This window comes from Apodemus sylvaticus, chromosome 2 (assembly GCF_947179515.1).
Source record: "Apodemus sylvaticus chromosome 2, mApoSyl1.1, whole genome shotgun sequence".
Lineage (NCBI taxonomy): Eukaryota > Metazoa > Chordata > Mammalia > Rodentia > Muridae > Apodemus > Apodemus sylvaticus.
In genome coordinates this window covers 62,287,586-62,312,945 of record NC_067473.1, presented here as the reverse complement: position 1 = coordinate 62,312,945, position 25,360 = coordinate 62,287,586, and the positions used below count along the sequence as shown (strand labels likewise).

Genomic DNA, 25,360 nt, shown 5'->3' with positions numbered 1-25,360 from the left:
ACCCCGACTGGCTGCCCCAAGAGACATTTAAAACTATTAAATCATATGGGGTGACTGTCTTGGTCATTCGGCCATATCCTGCCCATCTTGATGGTTTTCCTGAAATTGTTCCTCTGTTGGGTCATTTTCTTATCTGGCCTCACCCCAGGCAGGGTGTTTTGTGGTCAGGCTATTTAGTCATGTGTGGAGTGGAAAGTCCCCCGTCTGGCAGTGGGTCGCCATTTTAGGCGGAGGTGAGCCAGCATGTTGTTTCTGACATGGCTCTCACAAGTCCTCTGGGAGGAGGCTTCCAGGTCAATGCCATCTCAATTCCTCCACTTCTGTGTCCAAAGTGTGTGTTGTCTTCAGCAATAGCTATTATCTTCAAGTTTGGGTATGTAACCAAGGGCAACAGCAATAATAACCTCTGTGTAATGTTGGGAGTCTCTGACTATCCTGGTCAATGACCCTGAAGGAAGTTGGCCATACTGTGTATTGGGGCTTTAGATAGTTATGGCATTGAAAGACCCCCAGAGAGGGAAGACCCTCACTCAAATCTTGAGATAACGCGACCCCTAAGAACTCACAAAAGACCGTCCCTGCTGCAACCATGAGGTTTATTCAGGAAACCAGTGCATTGGGGTCAAGCTCATATGCCACACAGGGGTAGAGGAGTTCGACCCCTAGCAACTGAAGTCAGGGGTATTTAAAGGGGAAAATCACAAGGCAAGGGGTGGAGGAAAAAACATGCACGGAATGGGGAAGTACAGAAATGGGGAAGTACAGAAATGGGGAAGTACAGGATGGGGAAGTACAGGATGGGGAAGTACAGAAATGGGGAAGTACAGGATGCCACAAATTACCTAGTTCCCAGAGCAGGTTGTTCTAGCCCTGGGGCCCGGCTGAAGTCAGCCAATTCCCAGAACTAAGGGTCCAGTCAGGTGGGGCTTAGCCAAACATGCAGTTCCGACTCTATTTCTGTCTCAGGCTCTAAGTTCGCTAAGGGTCTAATTTTCTCATGAGGGGCTTAGGTCTTTCAGTATCACCCTAAGTGTCATAACTGCTCCTTTTCCTTCTTCCCTCCACCCTCTCTATACCACACACACACACACACACACACACACACACACACACACACACACACACACGTCTGTAGTATATGTTAACATAAACCAATATATTTCCCTATGGCTTTTCATGCTCTTAGTGTATATTTATCCTTTTCTTCCCTCCCTGTCTACATTGACTTCCTTTCTCCTTTGCAGTTAAGTCTCCACTCTGTCATTTCCCCACTTCCCTCCATCCCTCCTGTGTCCTGTTATCCCCTTTCTAAAGCTCCTTTTTTCCCCCTACCCCCATGGTCCCTCTTTAGCCTTCTTAGTTTCTGTGGTAACTCCTGGCTACATACTCAGATTTAAAAACCCAGAGCTAGGATCCACAAATAAGACAGGACATGAAGTGTTTGTTTTAGGTCTGGGCCACTGTCTTACTCAGGGTTTCTGTTCCTGCACTAACATCGTGACCAAGAAGCAAGTTGGGGAGGAAAGGGTTTATTCAGCTTTTGCTTTTCATACTGCTGCTGATCACCAAAGGAAGTCAGGACTGGAACTCACGCAGGTCAGTAAGGAACATCCTTCCATGGCCTCTGTGTCAGCTCCTGCTTCCTGACTTGTAACCCCTAACTGCCCCAGAACTCCCTGTGTAGACCAGGCTGACCTTGAACTCAGAGATTTACTAGCCTCTACCCCAAGAGTGCTGGAATTAATGCCTGGCTTAATGTTTTCAAGTTTCATCTGTTTACCTACATGTTTCATGCTTTAATTTTTTATAGTTGAATAATATTCCATAGTGTGTTATCTCCTACATTTTCATGATTTAATTATCAGCAGAAGGACATTGACGTTGTTCCTGTTTTCTAGCTACCGAACTTGTATCTGTGGAGTAAGATGTTGGTGCTTATGCCAAGGAGTGGTACAGCTGGGCCAGATGGTAGCTCTGTTCTTAGCTTTCGAGAATTTCCCGAATTGGTTCTTAGAGTTTATGGCAATTTGCAATTCCACTAACTGTAAATATGGGCTTCCTTTCCTGACATCCTCTCTAACATTTGTTGTTAGCTATCTTATTGATCTTAGCCATTCTGACTGAGATAAGGTCTCAAAGTAGTATTAATTTGCATTTCTCTAATTGCTAAGGACATTGAACTCCTCCTGAGATATTTCTTAGCCACTTATTTATTCTTTTGAGAACTTTCTATTCAGATCTGTAGCCCATTTTCAAATTGGGTTATTTCTTTTAAAATTTGTATTATTAATTGTGTGTGTGTGTGTGTTTATATGTGTGCATGCGTGCATGTGAGTATGTGCACATGAATATAGGTATCCATAGAGGCCAGAGGCTATGGATCCCATGGAACTGGGGATGATTGTGAGGCATTTAATGTAGGTGCTGGGAACCATCTGGGTCTTCTGGAAGAACATTGAGTACTCTTCTTAATTGCTGAGCCATCTCTCCAGCCCTTCACTTTGTTTTTTGACTTGTTTTTTAAAATATATTCTGGATAGTAGTCATGTGTAGTGTTAATTATAAATGGTACTGTCCAGCCAGGCCTCTGCACCAAGTCCCAGCATGTCCTGCTCAGGGCAGCTCTCACTGTCACAGCCGAGCCAATCTTTCCCAGCTAGCTCTCACAGCATCCCAGCTGTGTTTCCTCCCCACCATAGACTAAACAGCGGGAGTCCTGTGCTCCTGTTCTACATGCAAATACCTGGTAAATCATGACTCTTAAACTTAAATAGTTAACCAAATATCTTTATGTATATAAAACTCCCAATTACATAATACCAATTTACAATGATAAAGGTCTTATCTCAATTTTCTTTTTTTATTATAATTTTTATTTTCTATATTCTTTTTTTACATTCCAAGTGATTTTCCCTTTCCCAGTTCCCCGGCCTCCCTATAAGTTCCCAAAGCTCACTTTCCTCTGCCCATTCTCATATCAGCCCCCTCCTACTTCTCTGTCCTGGTGCTCCCCTACAATGCTGGAACAAGCCTTTTCAGGATCTGGGGCCTCTCCTTCCTTCTTCTTGGAAGTCATATGATATGTGAATTGTGTCTTGGGTATTCATAGTTTCTGAGCTAATATCCACTTATCAGTGACTGTATTCCATGTGTGTTCTTTTGTGATTGGGTTACCTCACATAGGATGATATTTTCCAGATCCAACCATTTGCCTAAGAATTTCATGAATTCATTGTTTTTAATTACTGAGTAGTATTCCATTGTGTAAATATACCACATTTTCTGTACCCATTCCTCCACTGAGGGACATCTGGGTTCTTTCCAGCTTCTGGCTATTATAAATAGGGCTGCTGTGAACATAGTGGAGCACGTGTCCTTATTGCATGCCGGGGAATCCTCTAGGTATATGCCCAGGTGTGGTATAACAGGATCCTGAGGAAGTATCATGGGAACTGGGCTGACGACTCTTCTTCGTAACTTCTTCAAGCTGAGTATGGGCGCTGATATATTAATAAGGGGGTGGAGGAAGGGTAGGGAAGATGGGGGAGTTGGTTGGTCTCTGATGTCTGTGTCTTGAGTGGATCTAGCCGAAGTCCAGGACCTCAGGAGTTCCAAGCAGTTCAGCATGTGTGACGAGGAGACTCAACCTGGCTGTATTTTCTGTAATATATAAATCTCAAAACAAAATTTTAATATCACGAAGATAGATTTTCTGTTTGGTATTCTGGAGTCTAGTCCTTTGGAGGTCTCCCTCTATCATTTCTGATCCAAATAGCTCTGGAAGATGTCCAGAGACTAATCACTCTTTCTAAAAACACAAAAGACAAACCCTTTTCCCTAAATCAGCATATCCTTGAGCCAGTAAACAGAAAAACCTTCATTTTGATCTCTCTCCCAGAGGAATAATATAACCACAAAACTCAACATCACACCCATTATGGAAATCAAAACAATCTAAAACAAATGAAATTAGCTAAGATACTGAATGAGCCTCTACTTAGGCATTTACTATATTGCCAAGCAGGAAAAGATACCCAAAATTCCACGTGTAGGCCACATTAAAAAGGAATATGAGCTTTCTCTGGCTAGGTATACAAACTATATCATCTTTTGTTTGGCTTTCTGCTCAGAGCAGCCATTCTGCTATACCTTTATACCATCTATCTGTTGAGCTCTCTACCCCAAGATACAGACTTTTAATTATTAATACCTGTGCTAAGCAGGCAATTGTTGTCACAACACTCATTAGAGTCAGTGACTACTTCCCTATCCTAGTTCAACTTAAAACAATCTAAAGCCAGTGAAATAAACTATCTTTATTCTAACTTAATGCAGTTGATTCGCCCTTCCATCTGTACCCGCTTATAAGCAGGCAGCTATCAAAGCAGGATTTCAACCCAGAAATCCATCCGGTGGCACCCATGTTAGATGGAATTGAGTATCCTGTTAAGCCCTATTTTCCCCACTAGGGGTTCTTAGCATTCTCATCTCAGTCTTTCCTTTGTTTCAACTTGGTGCTCTTGAGTTGCAGGACCCGATTTTGGCGCTCTTAGTTGCTTAATAACAGCAACAACAACATAACCTCCCCCCCCCCAACTTTAACTTTTAGACTAATAATCTCAGGTTTCTAGTGGAAATATGATCCATGTTGGTTTTTCAAATGTAGTGGGTAATAAATAATAAGAGTACCACCCTGCCAGGACTGAACCACTCCTTCCAAGTATCCGGTAAAGCATGACTCTTAAACTTGAATAGTTAACCAAATATATTTATGTATAAGAAACTCCAAATTACATAATGCCAATTTATCCCAACATTTCTGTTTTTTGGTTTTTTGGTTTTTTTTGTTGTTGTTGTTGTTTTTGGTTTTTTTGGTTTTTTTTTGGTTTTTTTCGAGACAGGGTTTCTCTGTATAGCTCTGGCTGTCCTGGAACTCACTCTGTAGACCAGGCTGGCCTCGAACTCAGAAATCCGCCTGCCTCTGCCTCCCAGAGTGCTGGGATTACAGGTGTGTGCCACCCTGCCCGGCTTATCCCAATATTTCTAACCTCTCCAAAACACCAGAAATATGTCTGATGCCATCTGGATATCCATGTCTCTCTCTCTCCCTGCTCCATTCCTGTGGTCCACCATGCCTCTCTCTTCCTCCTCCCTCACTTCTCTTAGCTCCTCCTCCTCTCCCCTCCAACCACTGGTTTCTCACTGCCTCAGTGTGAATGGATAGGAAATATCTTGCAACAGGTATGGCCCCATAGACACAACAGGTGTAAAGCTGGCAAGGATGCTCTCCCACTCTGTGGGCTTCCTCCTCTCATGTTTTCTCTGCTGTACAGAAGCTTTTTTGTGGTCCTATGTGTCCATTGTCATTATTAATCCCTGAAGCAAACAGAGTCCTATCAGGAAGTCTTTTCCTACACCTTGTACTGCCTGCGTTTTCTTCTAAAAGTTTCAGTATTTCAGCCATTGCCTTGAGGTCTTTGATCTATTTGGAATAGATAGATGTGGGTTCTATTTTATTATTCTTCATATGCACATCACATGTTCCTGGCACCATCTGTTTAAGATGCTGTCTTCTCTCCACTTTGCCTGTTATCAGGTGGCTCTGCTGACATGTGCTTGGGTAGGTCTCCTGTTTTGTTCCACTGATCTCCACGGTCTGTTTTTGTACCAATACTAAGCTGTTTTATTATTACAGCTCTGGGATGGGATCATAATCCTTTGGAAATTCATCTTTTTGCTTAGGATTGCTTTGGATGTCTGGGGTCATTTGTGGTTCCAAATAAATTTTAGGATTACTTTTCCCCCCCTGTTTCTGTGGAGAATACCATGTGGATTTTGATTGAGATTGCACTGAATCTATAAATTGCTTTTGGTAAAATGATCATTTTCACAATATTAGTTCTACTGATCCATGAACATGAGAGGTTTTTGCATTTTCTAGTGTCTTTTTCAATCTCTTTCTCCAGTAATTAAAAGTTTTTATTATGGGATTGTTCACCTCTTTAGACTTATTCCTAGATTAAAAAACAACTAGTTATTGTGAATGAGAGCGTGTTCATGATCCTTTTTCTCAGCATGTTTGTTGACATAAAAAAAGGCTTTGATTTTGTGTCCTACAACTATGCTATAATTGTTGGTCATTAATATTTTCTGGTGGAATTTTTTGGGATGTTATGTATCATCTACAAATAGGGATAATTTGACTTTTCCTGTTTGTAACTCTTTAGTGTCTTTCTCCTTATTGCTTAGTATCAAGCATATGTGGAAAAAGTATGCAGATAGTTGACAGCCTTGTCTCATTCCTGATTTTAATGGGATTGCTTTGAGTTTTTCTCCATTTAAAAGGATGGTATTGTCTATGGAGTTGTCACATATCATGTTTATCATGTTGAGGCATGTTCCCTCCAGTCTCGTGTTCTCTAGGACTTTTATCATGATAAAAGCATGTTGGATTTTGTCAAACTCATGCTTTTGCATCAAGTGCTCTCAACCACTGAGCTAACTCCCCAACCCAAATTACTTTTGCAAAAGATGAAGCCCAGATTCTGACTAGAAATCCCCGATATGCCCTCTTCAATTAAGTCTACTGAAATTTCTTTACTGAGGTCTCATGAAAGGAACGGTTTTTTTCAAGTGGCAGGCTAGTTGTCTCAATACTATTGGATGATCTGTCTTTTGCTGAGGACTTAGAAATGTCAGTCTGCTTATGTTCCCAGTTGTTTGGTGCATTACCAATTCACTATTCCAGTCCTCTGAGCTAGATGGTTTTGTTGCTAATCATATTTTCATTGCTCCAATGAAAGTGGCTGGTTAAAGCACCATGATGATGTTTTTAGATATCCATGAGAATTATTTACTTGCATTCTACCTCCTGTGTTTGTTCAATGCTGGGTCTGCCCCAGTCTTTACTATTAAACGGTACTAGGTAGGGCACAGTGCTATACTAAGGCTAAAGACTGATGATCTCTGGCCTTATAATCTTACTGTTTGTGCTTTAATAAGCACTGGTTTCTTTCTATGTAACACTCTCTTACTATTTTGTGCTAATAAGCACTGGTTTCTTTTTTCTCTCTTGTTCAATGACCTCTCACTGTCCAGGTGAGAGGCTTGGGACTCATGAACTTTTTGTGAACCAGATAGAAAAGAAAGGAAAAGAATTAATATCTTTTACACAGACAATATGCATGCACACACATACTCTGGTCCAGCATGACCACCTGTTTCATCAACTCCCCCCCAAGTGTCCATGCATCTTTACATATACAGCCTATAATTACATATGCATATATACATTTGGTGGCTGGAGCAAAAGCGTCCCCAAGCAAGTTCCAATGAACAAGCACCAATGCAGAAAAAACTCACTCATTTTGGATAAAAACGAAGCTCCACCCTTTATTGCTCATGGAAAGAAAAAGCTTCTATCTTTCATTGCTGCTAATAAGAAAAAGCCCTGCATACCAGGGATCCAGGAGACTCCACAGCCTTCTGTGAATAGCAGAAGGAGAGAGTGATCTCCCAGCAGCGCTTTTACTTCTGAGCTCAGAGGTGAGATCTCCACCTTCTCTCTGGAGGGACCAGCTAGGAGCACACAGGGCATAAGATCAGTGGAACAGCAGGGACAGAAGTCTTCATGCTGCCATTTGCACCAGGGATCTGGGGAAACTCCACAGCCTTCTGTGCACAGCCCGCCAGGAGAGAGTGATCTCCCAGCAGTGCTTTCACTTCTGAGCTCAGAGGTGAGATCTCCACCTTCTCTCTGGAGGGACCAGCTAGGAGCACACAGGGCATAAGATCAGTGGAGCAGCTGGGATGGAAGTCTTCCCACTGCCATTTGCACCAGGGAGGTGGGGGACTCCACAGCCTTCTGTGCATAGCCCACCAGGAGAGAGAAACCTCCAAGTAGTGCTTTCACTTTTGAGCTCAGAGGAATAAGGGCACAGGCTTACAGGCCCACAGGAAGAACAAACTCCAGCCAGAGACAACCATACCAACTAGCACCAGAGATAACTAGATGGCCAAAGGTAAGCACAAGAACCCTACCAACAGAAACCAAGGCCACATGGCAACATCAGAACCCAGTTCTCCCACCACAGCAAGTCCTGGATACCCCAACACACCAGAAAAGCAAGAGTTGGATTTAAAATTGTATCTCATGATGCTGATAGAGGGCTTCAAGAAAAACTTATAACTCCCTTAAAGAAGTACAGGAGAGCATCGGTCAACAGGTAAAAGCCCTTAAAGAGGAAATACAAAAATCCCTTAAAGAAATACAGGAGATCATGGGTCGACAGGCAGAAGCCCTTTAAGAAGAAACACAAAAATCCCTTAAAGAATTACAGGAAAACACAAACAATCAAGTGAAGGAACTGAACAAAACCATCCAGGATCTAAAAGTGGAAGTAGAAACAATAAAGAAATCACAACGTGAGACATCTCTGGAGATAGAAAACCTTGGAAAGAATTCAGGAGTTATAGATGCAAGCATCAACAACAGAATACAAGAGATAGAAGAAAGAACCTCAGGTGCTCATGATACCATAGAAAACATTGACTCAACAGTCAAAGAAAATGCAAAATGCATAGAGCTAGTAACTCAAAACATCCAGTAACTCCAGGACACAATGAGAAGACCAAACCTAAGGATGAGAGCGAGGATTTACATCTTAAAGGCCCAGTAAATATCTTCAACAAAATTGTAGAAGAAGACTTCCCTAGCCTAGAGAAAGAGATGCCCATGAACATATAAGAAGCATTCAGAACTCCAAACAGACTGGACCAGAACAGAAAGTCCTCCTGGCACATAATAATCAAAACACCAAATTCACTAAACAAAGACTTCTAAAGGAGTAAGGGAAAAGGGTCAAGTAACATATAAAGGCAGACCTATCAGAATTACACCAGACTTCTCACCAGAGACGACGAAAGCTAGAAGATTTTGGGCAGACCTCATACAGACTCTAAGAGAACACAAATGCCAGCCCAGGCTACTATACACAGCAAAACTCTCAATCATTATAGATGGAGAAATCAAGATATTCCATGATAAAACCAAATTTACACAATATCTGTCCACAAATCCAGCCCTACAAAGGATAATTGATGGAAAATGCCAACACAAGGAGGGAAACTACACCCTAGAAAAAGCAAGAAAGTAATCATTTTCCAATAAACCCAAAAGAAGATACCCACACAAACATAAAAGTAACATCAAAAATAACAGGAAGCAAGTGGGGTAGTGGTGGCGCCCACCTGTAATCCCAGCACTCTGGGAGGCAGAGGCAGGTGGATTTCTGAGTTTGAGGTCAGCCTGGTCTACAGAGTGAGTTTCAGGACAGCCAGGGCTATACAGAGAAACCCTGTCTTGAAAAAAAAATCAAATCCAAAAAACCAAACCAAACCAAACAAACAAAAACAACACAGGAAGCAACAAGCACTATTCCTTAATATCTCTTAACAACAATGGAGTCAACTCCCCAGTAAAAACACATAGACTAATGAAATATTTCTCATGTAAATCTTCAATTTTATCAGAAAATGTTTGTAATTCACCTTTTAATTAATTTAGTAATGTTTTTTATGTCTACCATTTTATCTGCATTATTTTTCATGATAATCTTCAATCTTAATATCTTTCTATATATTTCCTCTATTTGATCAGAAATGTTTTCAATCTAAATCTTTGATTTGATCACAAATGTTTCTAATTCCACCTTCAATCAATTTAGAAAGAGTTTTTATATCATTTTATATGTAAAATTTTCCATGAAATAGTCATTTTAACGTGTTTATATGTTTCTTAAATTTTACCAGAAATATTTTCCATGTAAATCTTTAATTTTATCTGAAAATGGTTATAATTCCACCTTCAATCAACTTAGAATTATCTTTATGCCTATCATTTTATCTGTATAATTTCCATGATAATCTTTAATTTTAACTTGTTTTGCTATATATTACTTCAATTTTATCAGAAATAGTTTCCATATAAATCTTTAAGTTTATCAGAAAATGTTTATAATTCCACTTTCAATCAACTTAGGAATACTTTTGTGTCTTCCATTATTATATCTATATAAAATTTTCCATGATAATCTTCAATTCTAGTATGTTTTTCTACATTTTCTACAATTTTATCAGAAATATTTTCCACGTAAATCTTAAATTCTATCATAAAATGTTCCTATTCCATATTTCAATTAATTTAGCAATGCTTTATATGCCTACCACTTTACTCTTTAATTTTCCATAAAATTGTCAATTTTAATATGTTCATCTGAAATATTTTCCATATAAATCTTTAATTTTATCATAAAGTGTTTTTACTTCTCTTTTCAAAAAAAAAATAGAAAAAAAGAAAAAGCCCTACAAGTAAGAAAAAAAACCCTTAACCTTTTTATTCCTGAAAAAGAAAAAAAAGCCCCTTCCTTATTGTTGTTCTTAGTTCTTAATACTTTTTCAGGATAAATCTTCACATGGGTTTGCAAGCATCTTTACATTCTAAAAGTCCATAGTAAGTTTAAGACACTAATTTGAGTCATAAATTGATAAGGTCAATAAGTCACAGCAGAAATGTTTACATGTGTTTCCATTAAGACTAGTATCTGACTAAACATTCATTATCTGTTATTAGCTCCATAAGTTCATTAAAAGTTTAAAACAATAATTTTGTCTTAAGTTATCACAGGTTTTGTCAAGAAGCAAATCATCTGCCTAGCATCTCATTAGTTTTGAAGTTTTGTATAGATAAACTGGTCAATATTTTATTTTCTGTCCTTGCACCTATAATAAATTGCCCATTCTCAGCTTATGACCTTTAGTTTCCAGATAATGGGCTCATGGCTAACCTAGAAGGAATGTTTTTCCTGGTCATAAATTTGTTCCAAGCCCGGAGTTCTTATCCTAGTGCAATTAGCCTGTGACACATGGAGGCTTACAGAGCCCTATTTGCAGCTTTTTAGAGAGTGGGAAATTACTTGTATAAATTTAGGAATTCTATAAAATCATTATCAGGAACTATGAAGTCATCAATTTGTCTACATAGCATTGCTACATGAGAGTACATCTTTGTTAATCTGTAGAAAATCTGCCCAACAGGGTGGGCTAATGCCCAGGAATAATTGGACTTTGTAATAATGACAGGAAAGACATATAAACAAGAATCAATCCAGAGATGTAATCTCTGAAGGCCCTGCAATTCAGAGTTTACCCATCTCAGCCATGCAAAATAATGAGCCATCTCCAGAAAAGTCACTTGCTGGTTTTAGCCTCTTAGCTCCCAATAGCCCAAATCATAAGTTTTTTTTTTTCTCTTTTTTTCTTTTTGACTTGGTACTGGATATTGGACCAAAATCTTACAATATGTCAGGCAGACATTCTATCCTTGACACACATGCAAAGATACATATAGCCCACTACTAAGATTTGATGCTTGCTAAAGGTATTGGTTAATTAAGAATTGACTTTTTAAAAATGTTGTCTCTATCTTTCTGAGAATTGTGTCTATTTGTAATTTCCATCTGTGCTCCTTTCCTTCCATAGCTCCTGAGAGATTCATGTGTTGTAAGTTCATTCATAGGCATTTTACACCTTTATTTTAATATTTGTTTACTGTATAACTTTCATTTTGCCTTGTCTGTATTTACAAGTTCATGGGTATGCACATGTGTAAGTGGATGCACGTGCAGGTGGTGACTGTGTAGGCAGAGACTGGTGTCAAGTGTCAATCACTCTCTAGTCTCTGAAGGTAGGGGTCTCTTGCTGAATCTGCCAGTAGGCTGGTTTGCTGAGCATTAACACAGGTCCTGGGGATCAGAAGTGCTTTATCCCAAGTCATCTCTCCAACCCCTAGCTACTGTTTGTTTTTATTGTTTTAGAGAAGTCAACAGGCAGACCTCATTCTGAATGGTTGCTCATCGAGGCTCCTGACTGTGTAATCACATCCACCTGTGACTGCTACCTACCGTCCCTGCTGAATACTTCCAGTCAGCCTCTTAAGATGCTTCAAGTTCCACAGGCTGTAAACCAAGTCCTCCAGAATCTCCAGTAAACTCTTGAGGCACTTCTTCTTCCACTGACTCTTGCAGTAATCCCTCCTCTATCACTGCTCAGGGCCCTAAATCCAAAGGTTACTTATGCTCCCAGCCATATTAAGGAGTTTGTTTCCTGCTGGTAACATCTACCATCTTACCTTCTTGTTTTTCCTCTGGTGCACTCAGCTCAGTTGCTTTGAGGCTTATCTTTGTTCTGCTTCCTTTATGTGTTGTTCTTGCTGTTAATATTGGATGCTTATCTTTCCTCATTGCTCTGTACTTAGTTCCATCACTCTTACAGTTTTAATTACCAACTATATGCCCATGACCTTTGGGTGGGGGGAGAGTTGTCAGCTTGCTTTTTAAGAGTTTTTTCATTAATTTGAAAACAATTTATGTGTATGGGTGTTTTGCCTGTATCTTTTGTTTATACACCATTGTGTGCAGTCTTTAAGGCCAGGAAGCATTGGCTCTCATGGAACTGAAGTTAGAGAAAGATGTGAGTACTGGGAACTGAACCCAGGTCTTCTGGAAGAGCAACCAGAGCTCTTAAATTTGTTTGTGTGTGTTTGTGTGTATGGATGTGCTGTGACATACACGGAAGTCACAGTCTTTCCATCATGAGCATCCTAGGCATTGAATTTAGGCTTGGTAGTATCAGGCTTTAGTATTTGAGCTATCTGACTCCTGCCCCAAGCCCCAAGCCCCAAGCCCCACCCTTTTTGAGGGAGGCAGGGTCTCACATATCCAGATTGGCCTCAAATACCCTATGTAGCAGATGACTGTGATATCCTCCTGATCTTCCTGCCTCTATGCCCTAAGTGCTGGGACTCTGGCTGTCCTGCCATGCTCACATTCACGACTCCTAAATTCTCATTTTTGTGTCAGGCCTCATTTCCAAGCCCCAGATTCACCTATCGATTCTCTCTGAAGTTCTATGTGAGTGTCTTAAAAGAATCTTAACTCCAGTTTTTTTTGATTAAGCTTCAGACATTTCTTCACACATTCTTACAGATTGGGTCAGTTGCTGCCTCTTCAACTGCTATAAACAAAAGACCATGGGCTGTGTGGAAATAACCAGATGTTATTTAACGTTCTAGAACAAGAGTCCAAGATGAAGGTCTTGTTCAGAGCTCTGTTCCTGGCTTGTGGCTGTCTCCCATCATGGAGTGTGTGGTGTCTCCTCTTTCTGGAAGGACATGGATCTTGTCAGGGTAGATCTCTATTTTACCATTGCAACAGATTTTTTTTAAAAATGGGGATTAGTTTTTCTTACATTTTAAATTGTGTATAGGCATATATGTCTGTATTGTGTATGCACATGGGTGCACAGTGTATCTCTCTGGAGCTGGAGCTATGCGCAGCTGTGAACTTCCTGACACGGAGGCTGGAAATGAAACTCAGGTTCTCTGCAGGAGCGGTAAATTTATGCTCATAACCCCTGAGCCATCTCTCCAGCCCCTACAACACAGGTAACTTTATAGTCTGCTTTTTGGCTTACTATCAAAACTTTCGGACCTATACATTTTTAAAAAATTATGAGCCAATACTTTTAATCTATGGTGTTTTTGTCATGTTTAAATGCCTTTTTTAAAGACAAGGTCTGTCTATGTAGTCTTGGCATGTGCCACAAGGCCAACTACATTCACCTGCTTTTTAAGCTTTGATTTCTACTCTATGCTTAAGGTCTGAGGTAAGAATATGGCTCTTAGAGCAACACAAAAGCAGGGACTGTAGCTCAACCATAGCCTGCTTAGCAGGTGTAAGGATTAATGGCTGTTAGCTTCTCCTCACCTGATTTAATAATGGTCCTCTTCTAGTAAAGACAAATTTGCACAGGTGATCTTTTGGGATTCACTACTTTGCTTTTTTTTTTCTATAAAATAGCAATTTTTTATTAGTACCTGTGGCTAATCACCTCCCTAGAGGTCCCTGAAAACTTTCAGGTTTCCTGATTTTTTTTTTCCCTTACAAGTTCTTTGAAATTCATTTTAAAAACAATTTTCTTTCCAAACTGATTGCATGTTCCTTCTGGGAATTTTTATTTCCATTAGAATTACAAATTACCTTGATGAGAATTATGTAAGGCTTTATCTAAGGACTAAAGCTCATTCATGTGCTGTTCATTTAATTAATGTATAAGTATGCACTTTCCTAATTTTTTATGCTAACTTAATTCTGGGCACAGGATTTTATGTAACCAAGGCTCACCTCAAAGTTGCTATGTACACATCCGAGGATGGATGACCCCTAGTGCTATCCACTATCCACATGTGGTGGATACTGCTTCACTGTTTAAATAGCGCTCGTTAGGGGTGGAACCCAGCCAGTGCTTGGTGAATAGTAGACTGCAGTCTATTGAAGTATATAACCCCAGCCCCTTCATGTGTATTTATTCCTAAATAATGTTTTTTACACTTTTAGCTTTGTCTCACAAATTTAATACATTTCCATTGTATTCAGTTTAGATTGAGCTTCTTGATAGCTTAGAACGGTTTGAAGATTTTGTTATTGTCTTTATTTATAACTTGATGCCTTTTTAGCTAGAATATTTTTATTTTAATTATTGCAAGTCTACTGAAATTTATTTTATGTCCAAGGATATGGTTTATCTCAGCATTTGGTGAACATCTGAAAAAGGGCTCTCTGTTGATATTGGATGGACTGTAATCAGACCTTGTTGGTCTGTGTCATAAAGTTTAATTCTTCTGTTTGTCTATTAAGAAAGGGATAGTGGACTCAGCAGTTAGCTCTTTTTGGGACTGGTGAGATGGCTCAGTGGTTAGGAGCACTGACTGCTCTTCCAAAGGTCCTGAGTTCAAATCCCAGCAACCACATGGTGACTTACAACCATCTGTAATGAGATCTGACGCCCTCTGGATCTGGAGTGTCTGAAGACAGCCGCAGTGTACTTACATACAATAAATAAATAAATCTTAAAAAAACAAGAAAGAGCTCTTTCTGCTCTTCCAGAAGACCAGAGTTCAGTACCTACCACCTACATCAGGTAGCTCACAAACCTCTTAATTCCAGCTCCAGGGGACTGACATGCCCTTTGGCCTTCATGGACATCTTCATTCATACATATCTACACACACGCACACACATAAATTTAAAAAAATATTAAAACAAGAAAGGGCTTTATAAAGGTCCCGAGTCATGTGTGAATTACTTCTGCTCTTGGTTTTAGCTGTTTGAGCTCTTTCATCTTGTATATTAACCTCTGTGACTGCTGTCTAGTAGACTCTCTTTGTCACATAGAGTTTCTTGCCTCTGGTCTAGGCTCTGCTTTTTGTGTTTCTCTTCCTTGTTGTGGGATTGAACCCTGGTCCTTGTTCACACTGAGTAATTGCTCTATCACAGAGAGCTACACAGCTCTGCTTTTTAGTTCTTTATGTTTTATGCTGATTGAACTTGGAAACTCCCACAAGCTAGGTGATCTACATCCTTAGTTCCTGAAACTTTTTTTTTTTATTATATGTAAGTACACTGTAGCTGTCTTCAGACACTCCAGAAGAGAGCATCTGATCTCATTACAGATGGCTGTGAGCCACCATGTGGTTGCTGGGATTTGAACTCAGGACCTCTGGAAGAGCAGTCAGTGCTCTTAGCTGCTGAGCCATCTCTCCAGCCCTTGTTCCTGAAACTTTTAAAAGTAGTGTTCTTTTTCCTTTTGACTTAGACAATGTGAACTCTAGAAAGACAAATTTTAACTGAACTTCCATTTATTTTTATAATGCTGACTATACTCAGGACTCATAAATGCTGTACTGGCTGGTTTTGTGTATCCACTTGACACGTTAGAGTCATCAGAGAGGACCCTTAGTTGAGAAAATGCCTCTATGAGATCCAGTTGTAAGTCATTTTTTCAATTTAGTGATCAATGGGGGAGGGCCCAGTCCATGATGGTGGTGCCAACACTGGGCTGGTCATGGGTTCTATAAGAAAGCAGGCTAAGAAAGCCATGGGAAGCAAGCCAGTAAGCACCTTCCATGACCTCTGCATCAGTTCCTGCCCTGTTCCAACCCTCCTTGAGTTCTTGTCCTGACTTCCTCAAATGATGTTCTGGAAGTATAAAGCAAACAAACCCTTTCCTCTCCAACTTGCTTTTTGGTCATGGTGTTTTGTCACATTAGAAACTCTTTGACACATGCTAAGCATGATTTCTTAACATTTAGCTACATCCTTAAGTCCCAGACGATTCCTACAATCATTTAATTCCATAAACTTCTTGATTATGAAGAATAGAAAATTCCTTTGGCTAGCTTAGATTGTATTAATGTGCAGTGACAGCTAGCTATACACTGGATTGCCACAGAGCAGGGCCCTACATCTCTCTAGGGAAGCAAAAAGACTAGACAATCTTCTAGCTCTCTGGACCTGGCTTGTATGATAATTGGATAATTTAAACCAAACTCTTTAGAGTCTTACCCAACTCACAATCTTGAAATAGGTGCAAAGAAAAAAAAAGGTAGGGATAATTTAGAATCTATTCTAGTGATAGTGAGAATTTTGATGTTCAGTAACAGAAATGTTGGATTCTAGGCATGCTGTGTGGTGACCTCACCATGTACTGTGCAGGTTATCTGGTCTCTTTGGGTTCTGTCCCTTTTCTGTTTTCCCAGCCTCACAATACAGAAAATTTTATTTTGGTGAGGAAAATCAGAGAGCAGAGGGCTAGGTGACTTGTGCCTACATTCATAGAATCTGGGAGGCAGAGAAGAATTAGAGGTTCAGCTGGGCGGTGGTGGCGCACGCCTGTAATCCCAGCACTTGGGAGGCAGAGGCAGGCAGATTTCTGAGTTCGAGGCCAGCCTGGTCTACAGAGTGAGTTCCAGGACAGCCGGGGCTACACAGAGAAACCCTGTCTCAAAAAACCAAAAAGAAAAAAAAAAAAAAGAAAAAGAAAAGAATTAGAGGTTCAAGGCTAATCACAATTGTAGAGTGAGTTCAGGCACACCGGTGCTACATGAGACCAAGCCAATCCCTTCAAAGCACTCTCCCCATATGAATATTATTTATCATGTTAGGTCAACTCTAATTAATTAGAGGTTGATGTGATGGGTTCTGTTTACATATGTGGTATTATTTGCTAGTTTGGAAGGCAGTAGACTTTATATACTGGCGTTTGCTTTCTGGGTTTAGTAGTATCACTAGGCTTTGGTTTCTGGAGACCCAAGACTTTGTGCTGATAGTTACTGTGACGAGCCAGGGCAAGCTCACCTCTAAACTCACAGGGTTGGACTAGACTCAGTAACTTCCAGATCTTTCAAAACTGTAGGTAGTCTGATGTTAGCAAGCCACCTTGTTCCTTCTGCACTGGAGGCAACTATAGACTGACAGAAACCCTTTCTTACATGGAAAAAAAAACTATTAAATGGAATGTTTTGACAGTCACTCATGCACCTTTAATCCCAGAATTTTGAAAGCAGAGGCAGACAGATCTCTGAGTTTGAGGTCAGCCTGGCCTGCAGAGTAAATTCTAGGACAGCCAGGGCTACAAAGAGAAACCATGTCTTAAAGAAAACAAAACAAAGTTCTGACAAGTCATACAAAGCATTATGAATAGAGACAAGACAGGGTAGCAATCTTTTCAAAGACTGGAGATCTCTTCTGGAAAAAAATAGTTCTGTTGCCTTGTCAGAAGTGAAGGAGGGAATGGAGGTTTTGTAAAAAGTATACCACAAAGTGAGATTAGGAATTAAGTAGGCTGAGCAGCTGGGAGAACAAGGAGACTTTCCTGTGTCCTCAGATATTGAAATCTGCTCTAGAATTTAGAAATCTGACAGGCAGGTAGGTGCAAAGAGATGTAAGGTGTGCAGTGTATATTAATGCCAGCCACTCAGGATGCCTACCCCAGCTTTGTCCAATCAAACTGATGTTCCAAAGGCTCAATAACACATCTGGCTACAAGAACCATTTATATATGTATTTGATAACACTCTGTAGCCCAGGCTAGCCTCAAACTCAGAAATCTGCCGGCCTCTGCCTCCCAAGCACTGGGATTAAAGGCGTGCGCCACCACTGCCTGGGGGTAACACATTCTTTGATATCAAAGGCCAGTAAAGTGACTGGGGCATAATGAATCAAGTCATTCTGTTTTGACTACAGGTCTTAATGAGTGCCTCATTCTTGGGAGCCCTGTGTCTTTTCTCATCTGTCTGTGTTGTGTGCGCCATTTCTGCATTTACTCTTCCCATTGAGACCAAAGGACGTGCTTTGCAGGTAAGTGGCTCAGGAAGTTCTTGAATTTTCTTGCATTTACCACCTAAAATCTATTTTTAATCATGTCTGTGTATGTGTCTGTATGTGGGTGTGTGAGCAAGTGCAAGGCCCCTGGAACTGGAGTTACAGGCATCTGTGAGGTGCCCCAAATGGGAGCTAGCTGAGAGCTGAACCCAGAACAGTAATTCACCTAAGCCACGTTTTAGCTCCTTAGCCGCCACTTTTGTGCAAAGAGAAGTGTGGGATAGGGATAAGCCTTTATTAAATCAGGCAAAGAATTCTCATTATCAGGGTCTTGATAGAAATTCTGAATCTTGAGTCTTTCTCACATATAGTTTTTAACAGCAATAAAGGTGAAGTTAAAGGATTTTCCTCCTATCTTTTTATGTAAAAGGTACTGCTGGAAATCAGGTCGCTGGGGTAAAACATTACCGCAGAGCCTTTGGGATCACATGGTCTGGATGTAGCTAGCAGACTAGCTTCCTTCCCCTAGTATCTTAGTGAGGGGTGGACATTTCAATGTGGATTCCCTGGGCCAGCTGGTTTTGGAAAACCTAATTTCAGGCACCATGTACGAGTGGTTTCTTCATCTAGAAGCAGGCTGGTATATGAGCTGTGGTTTCCAGATGCCACAAATAAATGTACCTCCAGTTCCACTGCATCTGAAAGAGGAGATTCACAGCTGAACTAAACCCATGTCGCTAAGATGACACCTGCCTGAGCGAATGTCTTCCCAGAATGCCATGCCACTGACCAGTCACATGGCCAGATGGCGCCTAATGGCTTCACCTCCCCAGACTCGTCAGTCCTGCCGCAAAGGACTGGCTTTTTCCCCTTTTGCGTTTTCCTTTCTCATTCTTCCTTTCATGATTGGTCTAATTAACATTAAAGATTATGAAGGCAGAATTATTTGGCCTATGAATTTTGGCCCCGAGCTCACTCGCTCGCTCGCTTTTGTGTTTGGGCTCCTTATTTCTCTGGAGGCTGTGGATGAAGGGAGGACACAGGCTCCTTTACACAGTTCTATGCTCAAGTCCCTGGGAACTTGGGACCACGGCTCTCAGAATAGAACACGGAGGCCTACCAAGATCTGGTTATCACTGAGAAAGGAGGGTCTGGGGACTTTTGTACCTTAGAGCACAGTGTTAACAGAAATAATCTGCAGTTGATCCCATCACTGAGTACTAGTCAGACAAGATGACTCAGGTGCTGTCTTTCTTATAAGGGATCACCATACCCATTATGCAAAGTATTACTAAGGACAAGTTGGGCACATTTTAATTTTCCATTTCCTTCCAAAATTTCCATTTCATACATTAGTGGTGACCCTCCTGCCTCAGCCTTCCCTTCAGTGCTAGGGTTATTAGGTATGAGCTACCACATTTAGAAATATGAATGAAGAACCTACTGGATCCTGTAATGTGCCTTCACAGGTTTCCAATTCATACTCACCTATAAAGCCTGTTGCCAGGGTAGGACAGAAACTTGGCACTGGGGCACTGTCAACCTTCAACATGTTGGTTCAGTATTTACACACAAACACACCCATGGCCACTACATGGTGGTGGTTTTAGGAACATTAAAGATGCACATATAGATTCACACATAGCTCACTGCTGTGATCAGAGTCACATGGACACGCACATCTTTTTCAAAACAAGACAACAGCAGAGCAGTAATTTGACTGGATAAACCAACTTGGTCAATAGCTTAGTGTTGAGTTGGTAAACTTAAAAAATCTCAGTCATTAAAGAATGTGTTTATAGTGCCAGGCATGGGCAGGTGTTGTGAGTTCAAGGCCAGCCTCATCTACACAAGAGACATCCAGCACAGCCAAGACTACACAGAAAAAAAGACGATGCTTGGCGAGAACAAAAGCAAACCCAGCATAAGTGCAATGTGGACTTCAGATCACATCCGTATCACATCAACTCTAAATTATAAAGCTAGTGTTGTAAATGATGTATCTAATTCCTTGTAAATTAAGAACAAAGCCTTACCAACTAATTTCTTTTTTCTTTCCCATAGCAAATAAAATGAGGACCTGCAATACTATGTGGAGAAAGGTGTGTTTTGATCTTCACCGAGTTACTGATTATTTTCTAAATGGGTTGACTTCTGCTCATGGTAATTAAGAAGACAAGTATATATTAAGGCATCCAAGGCAAACAAAGACTGCAGTTGGACTCTTTTTTAGGAAACAATGTATGAAAGCCTCTTATAGGATATACTTAGCCACACTGTAGTTCATGCCTGAAATCCCAGCATGTACAGGTTGAGGGGGCAGGATGATCAGGAGTTCAAGGTTATCCTCAGCTGTAAAGAAGTTTGAGGCTAGCCTGGGCTACATGAGATCCTGTCTACAAACAAATAACAGCCTACCACCAAACCATTTGCCCCTTAAACAAACCAACAAACCCTGAGGTTGAATGGGACTAGAAGGTAGGGTAGAGGATATACTTCTCTTTTGGTATCGACAACTATTTAACCTTAGACAAATACTTGGTATTGCTCCATATGGTCTGTGGCTGAAGGATGGCAATTCTGTAGCTAAGGCAAGAAATTAAGACTGATTATCATTGAATTTAAATTATGGTCTTGGTACTTTACAAAAGAACTACTTTATTCTGTATGTGGTTGGCAAGAAGCTGGGAATAAAGTTAATTTTCTCCATATGCCATTACTCTTTTTTGTTTAATCATAGGAGGGAATTACTGCTTCCCATGGTGGATGTGCAGCTTTCCGATAACTTTCGTACTGTTTGCGGAAAAGTGATATATGAGGGTGTTGGCTATGCAAGCTCTGTTAGGAAAGACATGCTGTGGAAAGAAGACATCCAAAGCATCTGCGTTTACATTTTGTCTTTTACTGCTGTTCAGGCTTGTTATGGAGGCCCACTATAGAGACCATAGCGGGCTGAGGATTCCCCTACCCTCCTTCACAGTGCAGAGGAAAAGACTGCCGCTGCAACCACAATGAAATGCTGTGTTAGCAAACTGTGCATACAAGAGGCATAACCTCTGGTCAAAGAGGGAACAGCTCCTATTTGCCCCAGTCTATGAATAGCTTAAAATCAGTTTCTTATAATAGAGGTGCAGTTATTAACACATTAGTAGTTTAAAGGGCCAGTTCCAAGGCAGCTGGTAGCAACCACACACCTCGCCTTATACAACATGCACAGTATGTGTCTCCTCCTTTGTACTTGTCATCTCCACATCATTATGGCAATGCTATGTAAAAACAAAACAACAAAGACGTCTATATTTAGGATGAACACATCCTAAATATATATATATTTTTTTTTTCTTTCTTTTTTTTTTTTTTTGGTTTTTCAAGACAGGGTTTCTCTGTGTATAGCTCTGGCTGTACTTAAACTGTAGACCAGGCTAGCCTGAAATTCAGAGAAATCCATCTGCCTCTGCCTCCTAAGTACTGGGATTAAATGACTAGTTGAATCCTGAATTTGAAATGCATGGATCGGCCCAGCTTGGTGGTGGTCTTTAATCCCAGAATTCACCAGGCAGAAGCAGGTAGATTTGTATTCATAGCCAGCCTAGTTTACATAGAGAGTTCTAAGACAGCCAGGGCTACATGCTACATAGATCCCATTTCAAAAAAACCAAAAAAAACAAAAAAAAAACCCAAAACAAAAAAAACCCCAAAACAAAAAAAAGGCTATATTCTAGGTTTTGAAAGCTATATACATGGGCTCCTTACAAGCCTAAGAAATTTCTAACTTCAAGCTATATAAAAGAGTTCACGTGATTAATCTGGCTAACAGGCCTTTAAGCCTAGTTATTATTTAAGGCCTAATATATTTGACGGAAAACTATGTTGGCTACATTTTTGGGGACAAGCTACCTACAGCAAGTCATAATTGGCAATCTCACAGCTGAAGTTCTCATTTAAACCAAAGGCTAGCAGTATGGGAATTCAAACAATGACAAGGCTGTATTCTCTTAAGATTTCAGAATTCTTGGTGTTTGTGGGCCACCCAGGCTCAGGAACCTCATGGGACTGCCTAGCGTAGTCTAGTATACAGGCTTCTCAGAGAACACCAAATCAAGTCTGTAGCAAGCGATTAGAATAATTTTAATAGAATCCTTGATAACTAGCTTGGTAACTCAGCTTTTCTACAACACAAATCACAAGCTGTTTGTGGAGGTGGTGGTAGAAACACATTCCAGTTTGTTTTTTAAAAGCTTTGAGAATTTCACATGCACCCCAATCATCTTCATCTCCATCAATATCTACCCTTGAAATCTCTTCCCCCAAATAAAAAAGAAGCATCTCACTAGGAAAGTTGTGATGTGTCAGTGTGCCCAAGCTGCTTTACTTGCAGGTGAGGTTCGAGGCCTCTGGCTTCTGTACTATCAATACTGGATCCTTACTGGGACTCCTCTGGAATGGCCTGTTGTTGCTGTGTCATGGAGATCCTGTAGCTTTTGGGTCAGCAGGATCAGCCCTTTCGAGTGCTTCAACAGTTCACAGAGTGGATTAGGGTAGGCTAATGAAAGCCCTGGATCTGGCTCAATTGTCCAGCTCACCAGCTCTCCTGAAGCCATGCCGTCAGGGCCAGCTCTCCAGTACTGCCCCGGTAGGGTGCTGGGCTGGTTCTCCTGAGTGCTGTAGCCTTCGAGGGGCTGGGCCCTATCTCCCCATCTCAAGCCCTGGGGTTTGGCTCACCAGTGCCCACACCATCAGGGCCAGCTTTACTGTGTTGCCTAGGCAAGGTACAGGGCCCATTCTCCCAGGGCTGGAAAAGACCTGCTCTCCATGCTGCCCAGGTGAGTGTGCCAGCCCAAGTCTTTTTTTTTTTTTTCCTTTTATAAAATAAGAACTTCAGCCGGGCGGTGGTGGCGCACGCCTATAATCCCAGCACTCTGGGAGGCAGAGGCAGGTGGATTTCTGAGTTCCAGGCCAGCCTGGTCTACAGAGTGAGTTCCAGGACAGCCAAGGCTATACAGAGAAACCCTGTCTCCAAAAAACCAAATCGAAAAAACAAGAAACAAAAAACAAAACAAACAAACAAAAAAAGTAAGAACTTACTGGAATTCTTTGACAGATCCCTAAAGACTTGAGTCAATATTGGCTGAGGTACTAAATAGTAAAAAGCATAGTAGAAATGACAAGTCAGAATCTAAGTTTTTCATAGAGAATTTGATCTAAAACTCTAGAGTATATAATCTGTAACAGGCAAATGCTGTCTATAATAATATGCTAAATTTTATTTTTTGAATTTCTTAATATATCATCAGTGTACCATTAAAGAGACTAGATTGGATAACCACTGGTACTGTTGGTAACAGACCCAACAGGTTCACTTGCCTTGGGTTAATGTATAAGAATACAGGCAAACAATCTATTCCTACAATTCCTCCTAAATAAATAGTGGGGGATGATTAAACAACCCTTCTTTCATGTCACATTGGAGAATATGAAGGGACATATCATTAAATGTTATAAACTACCAGGGAAGAAATTTCTAGAATTCAACTTAGGTATATCTATTCTAAGTCAAATCAATTATTTCCATCAAAGAAAGATCTATTAAAAGCCCAGTAGTGGGGCTGAAGAAATGGCTCAAAGATGGTTAAGAGCACTGACTACTTTTCTAGATGACCCAGGTACAATCCCCAGCACATATATGGTATCTCACAATGTCTATACCTCATGCATAATGCGCAAATATAGATGCATGAAAAACACTGTACTGGCTAGTTTTGTATGTCAACTTGACACAGGCTGGAGTTATCACAGAGAAAGGAGCTTCAGTTGGGGAAGTGCCTCCATGAGATCCAGCTGTGGGGCATTTTCCCAATTAGTGATCAAGTGGGGAGGGCCCCTTGGGGGTGGTGCCACCTTTGGGCTGGTGCTCTTGGGTTCTCTCAGAGAGCAAGCCAGGGGAAGCAAGCCAGTAAGAAACACCTCTCCATGGCCTCTGCATCAGCTCCTGCTTCCTGACCTGCTTGAGTTCCAGTACTGACTTCCTTTAGTGATGAACTGCAACATGGAAGTGTAAGCTCAATAAACCCTTTCCTCCCCAACTTGCATCTCGGTCATGATGTTTGTACAGGAATAGAAACCCTGACTAAGACAAACACCAATAAACATAAAACATAAAAAGTCCACTAGTGACTTTAAAAATATAAGTATCACACTTTCCAAACCTTTAAGTTAAAATTAATCTAAGCAAAGCTTTCTGACACACGCCCTCACCCTGGGCTGCCTTCCTCCCCAGTGGATTTTCACGATAAGACTTCCTTCTGTAATATGAACTGAACCTTTGCTGGACTGGCTTTCTTTGTTGTTCACTGGGTTTTTTTTCAAGACAGGATTTTGATGTGTAACCTCAGCTGACCTAAACTTGTTCTGTAAACCAGGCTGGCCTTGAACTCAGAGATCAGCCTGCCTTTGCCTCCCAAGTGCTGGGATTAAAGGCTGCCTTTAAGAGGCTGGGACTGCCTTTCTTCATACCACCATTAGAATACCCTTAAAGAGACTGGATTAGGTAACCAGTATCACGGTTAAGATCTACTTCCAAGGAGGAAAACACTGCAGTCTATATTTCTTTCTCTCCTATGTACTTGGTTTACTTAAGGTCAAGGAAATACATATCAGAACTAAAGTTCTCCTGCTGCTTATGGAGCATAGCACGTCTATAGGCAACAACGCTACAGCTGCCAAGAAGAGACGAGGACTCGGACTAAAGAGCTCAAACTAGGTAAAATGCTACTAAATTACCTTTTTCTTTTTCCCATTAAGTCTTCCATTACAAAAGTCTCTGCCATGGTAAAATATTCACAGTAAAAATTCACCAGTAAAAAAAATTTTTTTTATTAAATTCAAAGCACCAATCTCTGAAGAAACAAAAACACAGTCTAAAATTACTATCGCCTCAGATGTCCTCACGTGTGAGACCTCCGTGGAGAGCTTGTGACCTGGCGCATGAACAAGAGACACCTGTATGGGAATAATGACAGAATTCCTACCCAAGGCAAAATAAATGGAAAATTATCAACTATTATTTTACATGGAGCTATCAAATACTTTTAAAAATATGGCATGATTATTTGATTTAAAAACAAATACAGTACTTTAACTCA

The 25,360-nt window shown here is 40.6% G+C and overlaps 1 protein-coding gene across 1 annotated transcript in view; it reads left to right on the top strand.

The window, feature by feature from the left end:
• Svopl (SVOP like) overlaps window positions 1–19,390 on the top strand; it is a 68,451-nt gene extending 49,061 nt beyond the window's left edge. The window contains exons 14-15 of the mRNA XM_052172837.1: window positions 18,141–18,254; window positions 18,992–19,390. Of these exons, the coding sequence (XP_052028797.1) occupies window positions 18,141–18,254; window positions 18,992–19,390 (513 nt within the window). The remainder of the gene's footprint in view (window positions 1–18,140; window positions 18,255–18,991) is intronic.
• The last annotated feature ends 5,970 nt before the right edge of the window (window positions 19,391–25,360 follow it).